The 11,992-nt window shown below is 35.9% G+C and overlaps 1 protein-coding gene and 1 long non-coding RNA gene across 8 annotated transcripts in view; one reads left to right on the forward strand and one right to left on the reverse strand.

The window, feature by feature from the left end:
* The window catches only part of LOC115209078 (adenosylhomocysteinase-like 1), a 469,217-nt gene extending 467,402 nt beyond the window's left edge, over nucleotides 1-1,815 (reverse strand). For 2 of the 4 annotated variants that reach the window (XM_029777181.2, XM_029777177.2), the window contains exon 1: nucleotides 1,640-1,814. In XM_029777181.2, coding sequence (XP_029633041.1) covers nucleotides 1,640-1,744 — 105 coding nt within the window. In that variant the 5' untranslated portion in view covers nucleotides 1,745-1,814. Of the gene's footprint in view, nucleotides 1-1,639 lie in introns of all 4 variants that reach the window. The other 2 variants (XM_029777176.2, XM_036501500.1) reach the window with 2 other exon arrangements.
* The window catches only part of LOC115209079, a 308,087-nt gene that overhangs the window by 291,170 nt on the left and 4,925 nt on the right, over nucleotides 1-11,992 (forward strand). The gene's annotated exons all lie outside the window — the stretch shown is intronic.

The raw sequence follows: 11,992 nt of genomic DNA on the forward strand, positions 1-11,992 counted from the left end.
TTCTAGTGTTTACGATCCGATTTCAAATACTGCCGAGGACAACTATGCTTTTTATACTTTCTGGATCGATGAAATAAAGTAGGAGTTAAATATTAAGGTCGGTGGTAACCGCTAACCAATTCTTGTAAAAACAATCTGGTGTTCGTTAGAAAAACAACTGTTACAATCACCAACTACAAGAAAGTTGATTTGCCCTACAGACAATTGAAATGCAAACCATGTAAATACACAAGCGGGGAAACAAGAATTTGGTGTGTGTGCGTGTGTATGTATATATATATATATATATATATATATATTATATATATATGTGTGTGTGTGTGTGTGTGTACATACAGTTATAATGGGTCCGTGAACGGTACCCGCTAAACAACCTGTTCAACTTAAATACGTAACCTTACAAGTAACCCTTTAACACAAAGAGAATATAAAAGGTTCTGAGAGTAAAGTACTAAGACGAGAGAGAAAGAGAGAAGGTTGTAGTTATGTTCATTATATAATGACGAATACATTCACATATATATATATATATACACGTGTGTGTGCATACATGTGTATACACAAATATATATATATCTCCATATACACCTATATAACTATACATACATATACACATTTATTATTGTCTCCCTCACCTGTCTGGAGTTTTTTCTTTAATTTAGAACCATAAATGTGAGTTAAAGAATTTTCTGTCACGTATCTATACACATACATCCATGTATAAATACATTGTTGTATACATACACGTACCTGTATAAATAAATTATACATACACATATGTACGCAAATACATACACACACACATGCTATACACGCAGGCAGTCATACACACGAATGTAGAAAATTAAAAAAAAATTTCTCCGTGCACTTTTATGTCCAACTCTATTAATTACCCCACATTTCTTGTTCAGTAAAATTAGGTACGCATATTTCGACATAAATATTTCATAATTCACACAAGCAAAAGTTACCATGTGTCTTTATCATGTTCCTATAATGATTTCCGTTTGAAATTTAGTTTAGCGAGATTTATGTATTAAATAACATTAAAAAAAACATCATAAGGTATAAATTAATGATAAATGTCCCGGCTCAGGCATTTAAAATATGCGAATGAATTAAAAAGTTTCCTTCGTGAAATGACGTTTTGTTCTGTCACGATTTTAATTACTAAGTAGTCAGTTAATTAAAACTACATGCCTTGTTTTTCGGCTTCTTTGTTGTTTTTTTTCTTTTTTTCTTTTGTCCCACTTTTTTTACAATTATATGCACGTACAGAAATATATATACACGTGTATAATACATAATATATGTGTATATATAAAATACAAATATGATTATATATATATATATATACATTTTATAAGACTTTTACCAATATATAAAAACATTTACATACACGTTTTGTTACATACATAACACATATATACTTTATTACGTACACAATATACATTTTATTAGACATAAACACACACACATTTTATTACACATATATATATACATATATACACATTCAATTACATACACACATATATATATATATATATATATATATATATATATATATACACACTCCATACACACTTGTTCGTATGTGTGCTTTTTCTAAGCAAAAATTCAGTAAGTGTATTCTTCTTACCCTGTTAGCACGATCAGTTTCTGAATGCTTCAGACCAAAATTAAGAACTTTAGAATGTTGTGATACAATGCCAAGAGGCTCAATTTCCACGCCCGGCTCCGACATTTTCGGAGTCCGATGTTAAGTCACGTGACAATCAGTCCTGTTCGAACAACGAATGTTTTTACTCTCAGATGAGTGAAAGCGAAATAGAGGGAGTGATAAAAAAGTCAGAGAGAAACTATAATGTGAGAGTGAGGGTGAAAAATAGATAGTCGTGGTGTGACGAGGTAGGGGCGAGGGAGAATAGAAAGTAATGATTGAAGAGTGAGAGTGTAAGATACTGTTAGAAAGGCTATGAGAAAAGAGAGAGGGAGAATTTAGAGAAAGTAAAGTGTGAGCGTATAAAATACTGATAGAAAGACAGAGGTGAGTGAAAAGGGGGAAATTAAGAGGAAGTAAAAACTAGAGAGTGAGAGTGTGAGATAAAAGACAGAAAGATAAAGAAAATAGTGAGGGGAATAGTGAAAGCGTGGTACTGATAAACAGATACATAGAGAGGGGAAAAATTAAAAAGTAAAAGTATACGAATGAGAGTGTGGTACACAGTTAGAAAGACTGATGAAACAGAGGAGGGAGATTGAGAGAAGGAAAAATGAATAAAGAGTGTGATACACCGAGAAAAAAGCTAACAAAACAGAGAAGGAGAATGAGAGCAAAGAAAAGAAAGAGTAAAAGCATGGTAGACAGATAGAAAGACTATAATAAAACAGTGGATGAGGGAAAGGGAAAAGAAAGAGTAAACGTATAGTATACAACTAGAAAGACTAATAAAACAGAAGGAGGGTGATAGAAAGAAAGAGAAAAACGAGGGTAAAAGTGATAGCACGATAAAGAGAAGGTCCGAAAGCCGGTTACTTCCACCTAGTTTTCAAACTTTTCACCAGGTTGTGCCACGATCTATTGCAATTTTTGCAATTTTCTATTCTTGCTATTAATCTATCTTAATAAATACTTCAGTCCTGGATGCAGAACGCCTTTGGTAGAAACTATTCCAGCTGTACCAACATTCTAAAATTTCGTCCCTACCCATTTCTGCCGCAGTCCACCTCTGTCAACATCGTCAATCTTATCGGGATTGACGGCCACTCAAAGACTATAAGGCACCTCCTTTTCCAGACCAAACTTTTTAAAAGTATTGACTTGGTTACCTGTCAAGTGACAGGTTTTGACCAAGTTACCTGTCGTGTGACAGTCAACTTTGGAAGTACACTTTTACTGTCATTTTTTTTTTATATAGGAGTGGCTGTGTGGTAAGTGGCTTGCTTACCAACCACATGGTTCCGGGTTCAGTCCCACTGCGTGGCACCTTGGGTAAGTGTCTTCTACTATAGCCTCGGGCCGACCAAAGCCTTGTGAGTAGATTTGGTAGACGGAAACTGAAAGAAGCCCGTCGTATATATATATATATATATATATATATATATATATATATATGTATGTTTGTGTGCCTGTGTTTGTCCCCACAACATCGCTTGACAACCGATGCTGGAGTGTTTACGCCCCCGTAACTTAGCGGTTCGGCAAAAAGATACCGATAGAAAAAGTACTAGGCTTACAAAGCATAAGTCCTGGGGTCGATTTTCTCGACTAAAGGCGGTGCTCCAGCATGGCCACAGTCAAAATGACTGAAACAAGTAAAAGAGAGAGAGAGTAATAATATAATTTATCTTTTACTTGTTTCAGTCATAAGACTATGGCCATGCTGGATCACCGCCTTTGAAGAATTTTTAGTCGAATAAATCGACTTCAGGACTTCTTTTTTCTTTAAATACTGGTACTTATTCTATCGGTTTAGTTTGCCGAATCGTTAAGTTACAGGTACGCAAACACATCAACAGTCAAGCGATAAAGGTGGACAAGTACACACACGTATATGTATTCATATTCAAAGGAAAGAAGCCTGTCATGTATATATATGTATGTATGTACGTACGTATGTATGTATGTATGTATGTATGTATGTATGTATGTATGTATGTATGTATGTGTGTGTGTGTATGGCTTTATTCAGTCTTATTTCAAGATTTCTAGCCAACAGAGAAAGAACCGGTTTCTAGCCTAGATCCAAGGTTCCTTCATTGCAATTTCAACATCAACAACAGGGTATTTTTGTATGTATGTATGTATGTATGTATGTATCTATGTATGTAGGGAGAGTTTACGAAAAAAACAAAAGACGAAGACAGGTGGTGTACAAAACAAACAGATGTATTAGTATAACGCTCGGGAATAGAAAAAGTCTTTTACGTTTCGAGCCTAAGCTCTTCTACAGAAAGGGACACAGAAAAAACAAGGAGAGAAAAAAATGTGTGTAGTGGCTAACGATCTATCATGGCGACTATGTATGTATGTATGTATATCAAGTTGTTGGATCAGGTAATGAAGGTCACGGAGAGGGTCATAGCACAACTAATTAGGGACAGAGTCAGTTTATATGAGATGCAGTTTAGGTTCGTGCCAGGGAAAAGCACCACTGATGCTATATTTCTGGTAAGACAGCTCCAGGAGAAATACCTAGCCAAAGATAAACCTCTGTACCTGGCTTTCGTTGACATCGACCCCAATACGCAACTGGTACTTAATTTATCGACTCCGATTTATCGAATCATATCTAAGTTTATATACATATATAAATAAATAAATATATATATATATATATATATATATATATATATACATACAAATAAGAAAATGGAGGAACAAATTCATTTCAATCATCAACTTACAGATATTACCATTTCATATTATTTATTAACTATATAAATCGAACAAAACAATATACATCAATATGCAAATTAATACCATAATAATAATACACATAAAATAGTCCTTACAGCTGTTTCAGCCTCTGGATAAAAGTATCACATTCTGCCATGATAGTTCGTTAGCCACTACACACATTTCTTTCTGTCCTTGTTTCTCTCCTTGTTTTTTCTGTGTCCCTTTCTGTAGAAGAGCGTAGGCTCGAAACGTAGAAGACTTTTTCTATTCCAGAGCGTTAATACATCTGTTTTTGTACACCACCTGTCTTCGTCTTTTGTTTTTTTTTCGTAAACTCTCCCCATATATATATATATATATATATATATATATATATATATATATATACATGCATCTGCATATACATATACATATATATATATACATATATACATGCATCTACATATACATATACATATATATATATATACATACATACATACATATATATAATATATATATATATATATATAATATATATATATATATATATATATATATATATATATATATATATATATATATATATATATATATATATATATATAAACTTCTTAGGGGCGATGGGTAAAATGTGTAAACCCATATATATACATACATGTATCTGTGAGCGTGCATACGTATTAATGTGTTCCCCGTGCATGTATATGTGTGAGCATATGCATATGTCTCTGTGTATATAAATGAACATACTGATACATATATGTATGCACGTAATTGCATATATACAAATTTTCATAACTTTATTTATACTTTGTGAACGAATATTCCATTCTTTCATTAACCATAAACTTACCTTATTTATATTCAAATTTCCTCAATCATCTCTATTTAATTTATTCATTTATCGTTCTAATTCTCTTTACCTATACTATCTTGTCTCCAATCAAACCGTAAACCTTTCGCCTGAACATATAACGATACGAATCACAAACCTTGAAGGCATGGCTGCTCTCGATTATTGGGATCGTCTTAAAGCCTTAAAACTTTACTCCCTCCAGCGTCGCCGTGAGCGGTACATAATTTGTACGATGTGGAGAATATACCGCCAACTTTGCCCAAACGACCTTAACATTAGCTTCAAGGTTCATCCAAGACTGGGACCACGGGCCATACGTCCCCTGCCCAATTCAAGATCACAACATACATGTACACTGCAATATAATTTCTTTTCCTCAACAGGCCCTGCCATATTTAACATTGTCCCGAGGGAGATCAAAGAGGAAAAGGATCCCATCAACTTTAAACGGAGTCTGGATAGATTCCTTCAAAGAATACCAGATAAGCCACCCATAATTGGATACAACTCACCCAACAAAACTTGACTTAAACAGGATTCGAATAATCCTATCAGGTGGTGCTATTAAGTTAGACATGGCCTGGACCAATCTTTGGTCGAAACATATCTAAGTTATAATGAATCCATAGACACATACAAAAAAATCCAAGGATATATTTTTCCCTCTGAAGATATTATGCTCAGGTCATATGAAGTTAATATTTACTTGATATTTATTGAGTATTGATTGAAACAGCTGTAAGGGATGATGATTAATTTGCTGTTAATAATAGACATTTATTGACTTCCCAATCTCCATTTTCTTTTTCTTCTTTTACATGAATATAAACTATATGTTTTTATATATACACCGATTATTTTAAGGAAATTAATTCCCCAAAATACTAGATAGTGAACCAGTATTCCCTTGGATGAAACCATTCCCTCATCAGGTTTAACACAGCTTCTAGTCGAATTTATATGTGTGTATGTGCGCACGCGCGTGTGTGTATAAATTAAAAATGCATTAAATACTACAATATCTACACGTAGGACAGACACAGAAGGACTCTAATGCTTCATCAGTTATCAACCAAAACACTAATACTCAGTTTCATGCCTTTAACGATAAAACTGAAAACTTAGTATATCAGCGGCACCCGCAAAATTTTCGGAGAATTAGGGCTCCAGCGAACAAAACAATATAGGGTGGACGTAACAGTAGGTTTTTTTTTATATTTTTTTTTTGCGACTCTATCTTCTTCCTTTCTTTCTCTCTCATCCCTTTGGGGGCGATAAATTAAGTACCAGTTGCGTATTGTGGTCCATCTAATCGACAAGCCCCTTCCCCAAAAATTTCGGGCCTTGCGCCTAGAGTAGATAAGAAAAGGTTTATCTTGCATCTTTTACTTGTTCCTGTCGTTAAATCGCGGCCATGCTGGGGCACGACCTTGAAGAACTTTCAGTCGAAATAATCGACCCCTTTTAAAGCCTTGTACTTATTCTATCGATCTCATAGGCCGAACCGCTAAGTCATGGAAACGTAAACACACGAACACCGGTTGCCACGCAGTAGTGGTTGTCAAACAGAGACATAAACACACATACGACGTGTTTCCTCCAATTTCCGTCTACCAAATCCACTCACAAGGCTTTGGTCGGCTAAACTGAACCGAACTCGGAATGACGTGACAGGGAAGCGAATTTGTTTTCTCCACGAGAGTTCCGGACCCCAGTAATGAACTCATTTGCGTACAACCAATCAGAGCTCACCTTGACCTTGTTGTTAAGTTAACAAACACACTCTACCAGGTAAATTCAAGACGAAGAATGCTTTTGTAAGTCGACCGATCGCCAAGTTATGCCTTATTTTAGGAGAGAAGTAATTAGATAGATTTGCATCTATAACTATTATCGAATTTTGTTAGGGCCCCATATGATAAAGATGTGGATGGGAGAAATGTGAGTAGAGGGTGATGTGCTAGCAACCCTCTCCCCTTACTGTTTTACAAAGTAAACAACAACACAAATAATTACGCAAAGGCAGCTATGGTTGAAACAAGAACAAGAACAACAAGCATTCTTAAAAGAGAAAAGAAGCATGGCCATTCCTTGCCCAAGTGACCTTATCGCTTTTCACTTCTTATGAGCTCATAAATTAGTTTGATAGTTGAGCTCTGATTGGTTGTATGCAAATGAGTTCACGACTGGGGTCCGGAACTCTCATGGGAAAAAAATTTTGCGGCCGGGAAGTAAACTTTTCGCCCCACAACCGCACCTGCGCCTTGTTAATTTGCATAATTTAAACATAAATTAGCTAGTGTGCGTGTGTATGTGTGTATATTTTCTGTGTGTGTGTTTGTGTGTGTGTGTACGTGCGTGTGTGTGTGGCATTTATTGGAAATTGAATTATGGGAGACTAAACTACGGGAGTGTCTATGAAGTAATGAGATCTGCTAAAAATGGTAGCTCGTTCTTCCTCAAAAAATACCCTGACGTTCTGCACAAGGAAAAAAAAGACACATTGGGAAATGTAGAGATACAATTCGTTGAACATACAGGTCAGTGACGTACAGTGACGTAGGAAAAATATTGTTTGATCACAGGTCTGCTAGATCGTGTTTGACCTTGGGCTAAACAGCAATAACAAGCTGTAAACATCGATTTGGAGAATCTTCCAAAAACAGGCACCTGCTAGTCTGGTTTATGTATGTATGTATGTATGTATGTATGTATGTATGTATGTATGTATTTGTGTGTATATGTATGTATTTGTGTGTATATGTATGTATATATGTATTTGTGATTGTTTGTGTATGTATGCATGTATGTATTTGTGTACATGTATGGATACATGTACGTATGTATTTGTATGTGTATGTTTGCATTTATGTACGTATGTTTGTCTGTGTGTATGTATATATATATTTGTGCGTGTATGTATGTGTGCATGTATTTGTGAGTGTGAGTAAGTATACATATATGTTTGTATTTATGTATGTTTGTATGTATGTTTGTGTGTGTGTGATGTATGTATGTATGTATGCATATATGTATGTTAGTGTGTGTGCATGTGTATGGATGCATGTAATAATGTGTATGTCCTGTGAAGGCGCGTGGCTTAGTGGTTAGGGTACTCGGTTCACGATCATAATGTCACGAGTTCGATTACTGGCGGTGCGTTGTATCCTTAAACAAGACACTTTATTTCACATTCCTCCTGTCCACTCAGCTGGTAAAAATGAGAAGTACCTGTATTTCAAAGGACCGGTCTTGTTTCATCCTGCGTCACACTGATTCCCCCCGAGAACTACGTTAAGGGCACGTGTGTCTGTGGAGTGCTCAGCCACATCCACGTTAATTTTACGTGCACACTATTCCGTTGACTGGATCAACTTGGAGCCTCGTCACCGTAACCGACGGAGTGTCAATGTAAGTTCGATCTTTAATTATTTGAAATCTTCCCGTAAGGAAGACGCTAGTTTCTGACAAATTACATAAAACTCCGTTGTGGGAATGTACCAGGTGGATCACATTGCTATCACTTCTCTTTTATATTGCTGATTATGTAACACTCAATACCAACACCTCGCTAACCACAATCTAAGATTTTAAGACTCTTATTTTAAGTCCAACTGGTGCCAGAATTTTCGGTAGTTATCACTAGTGTGATTTATGCGTAAGTATTGGGTAAGATAATATCAAACAAACTAAAAGGAATGGTACTGAAAAAAATGTTACTTATATTCAACCAATGCTATATTGATATCTTCATTTCCTAGACATTCTGATAAGTTTCAACGTAACCAGTCTCTACACTAATAACCTCTCTAGATTAGGATTAGCAGCGGTAAGACAAATATCCACAAAGAATTCAGGAGAGATTTCCAAAAGAATTTATACTTGAAGGATTACGATCGGTACATGAAAACAACTACTTCTTTGATAATCAATATCACCAACAAATATAAGGCACGACAATGGGAACGAAAATCACACCAACCTTTGCGACACTAGTAATGAAATTCCTAGAAAAAAAACATCTATGCCATCAACATTTCCAATCATATTTTATAGGAAACTGGCAAGGATTCTTGGATGAATGCACCATATTTTGGGACAAAAGTAGGGAAGACTTTACAAGATTCCCTGAATTAATAATTAGCATTAATGCTTTGAGTTCGTCGCCTTTAGTTCGAAACCATTCTGAGGAGACTATAGTCATTGGTTTCATCGGCCATGTTTCCAAATATTTCCCCCGTAGTGAATCCCAACGGCGAAAAATGATTTCGAAGGCTACATTCATACCAGGCTTGCCAGAAAAACCGTACAGTCGCAGAAAATTGTCCATCGCTCTCGACACCACATTCTGTTGGCCAGGGTTATGGGCTGTTGCCCCCCTGCCCCTTTGACGTAATGGATACTCGTCATTGCTACCAGAATCGGGATCACCCGATCTGCTGAGCAAATAATCATTCTCGGTGTCTGAATAGTCCTAACTAGAATCAACTATTGAGGACTCGTCACGTGATGTTGAAGTTTGGTGTTGATGGACGCGATGATAGACGCGATGAGGAGCATAAATTCAACGTAGTTGGATGCGAAGACGAACGTAAAACTGGCTTAGCTGGACGTGAAGACGAACGCGATGCTAGCTTAGATGAACGTGAAAACGAACGCGAGGACCGTAAATTCAACGAAACTGGCGGAGATGGACGCGACGACAACGTTAAAATCTCTGAAAGACCAGAAGAATTAGCAGAACTTGTAGGAAGTCATAGTGGAAATGGTGGCGTAACCGCCAAGGCTGCTTTTTTTTTTTTTTTTTTTACTATTATGGTGAGGGAACCTGAAATTGCGTTGGAAATATTTATATGAAGATTCTAACAAATCCATCGGATTCTTTGAAATTGCTCGCTGGCCTCTGTTATGGAATCCGTGAGTGATAACAGATATTTACATCAATTGGTACAGAAACAGGCATAAAATAAGACCGTGTATATTTACGCCATCCGATTTAAAGTGCGCTTAATTTAACATCAACCGATGACATGGGGGTAGAAAAAGGAAAATTTAGTATTGGGTTCGATTCGTTTGACTAAAAAATACCACGAGGCGGAGCTCCAGTATGACTGCGGTCTAATGCCTGAAACAAGTAAAATGTAAAAGGTAACGGTTTATTTTCTTTTTCGAAATTTGAAAAAGAACTTTGAGTGACCAACAAGTAATGATTTCGTTAAGTTGTTTTTAATGACTCAATAATATTCCAATTGTATACGTATGCGTTTCAACTTAACAGGTCTTATCAGTGCAATTTTGAATGTTAAACTTTATGACTGACATATTTGTGTAGTTACGGAAATCAATAACCTGAAAGTGATCAGTTGATTAAAAAAGCGTTGTTTGTAATCTCAATGTAGTTATAGCAAGAAAAAAAGCAGGTCTGTTTAAAGGTGAATGAAATTGTAGAAAAATCAATCGATTGATCACGTGTGGCGGTGTTTACGGCCAAATTAGAACGTAATTAAGTGGCTTATGTACAACATAGAAGTACATTTCTCCGAGGGGTTAAGCTCGAAAAATAAGATGAAATAAATTAAAATCGAAGTGAGATAACTACAGAGAAAGAAGTTTAATACATGTCATACCTTCTGGGCAAAATAAGAACAAAAATGTATGCATGTTTTTTTTATAATTTTATTCTACTCTAAACCTGTCTGCGTTATATTTCTAAGGCTACAAAGAAATTTTATTTAATTGAACCATTACAACTTATCTGATTTCTGTAGCAACACAAATATAACTCAAAAAAAGTTTGAAATTCAAAATAGCACTGACGAGACCAGTGAGGCTGAAACGTATACGCAATTAGATTACAATTTAATAAAAAAAGAAATACGTTAACTATGTCATTATTTGCCTGTAATTCAAATTATTTTTCGTGTTTCTGAAAGAAAAAAAAAAAAAGGAAATTAGCATCATTAAAAAACAAAGATAAGAGCTAATAACAGAACCGGATAGAAAAAAGAACATTTAGCTTTGATACGAAACAGCTTATTGATGCGCCGTGTCCGTAGCCGTATTAGAACATACGTGGACAGCTTACGTGTTGCATGAAACTTCATTACTGCGAGGAAGTAAATCTAAAAAAAAGGCAACATCTATTTTGTTCCAATTCTAACACATACACAAGTAGCATACATCTTATTATATTAAGGCGGCAAGCTGGCAGAATCATTAGTACGCCAGGTGAAACGCTTAGCGATATTTCGTCTGCCGTTGCGTTCTGAGTTCAAATTCCGCCTAGGTCGACTTTGCCTTTCATCCTTTCGGGGCAATAAATTAAGTACCAATTACGCACTGGGGCGATATAATCGACTTAATCCGTCTGTCCGTCCTTGTTTGTCTCCTCTGTGTTTAGCCCCTTGTGGGTAGTAAAAAAATAGGTATTTCGTCTGTCGTTACGTTCTGAGTTCAAATTCTGCCGAGGTCGACTTTGCCTTTCATCCTTTCAAGGTCGATAAATTAAGTACCAGTTACGCACTGGGATTGATATAATCGACTTAATCCGTCTGTCCGTCCTTGTTTGTCTCCTCTGTGTTTAGCCCCTTGTGGGTAGTAAAGAAATAGGTATTTAGTCTGCCGTTACGTTCTGAGTTCAAATTCCGCCGAGGTCGACTTTGCCTTTCATCCTTTCAGGGTCGTTAAAATAAGTACCAGTTGAATACTGAGATTGATGTAATCGACTCATCCCCTTCTCCAAAATTGCTGCC

Source organism: Octopus sinensis, linkage group LG3, assembly GCF_006345805.1.
Source record: "Octopus sinensis linkage group LG3, ASM634580v1, whole genome shotgun sequence".
Lineage (NCBI taxonomy): Eukaryota > Metazoa > Mollusca > Cephalopoda > Octopoda > Octopodidae > Octopus > Octopus sinensis.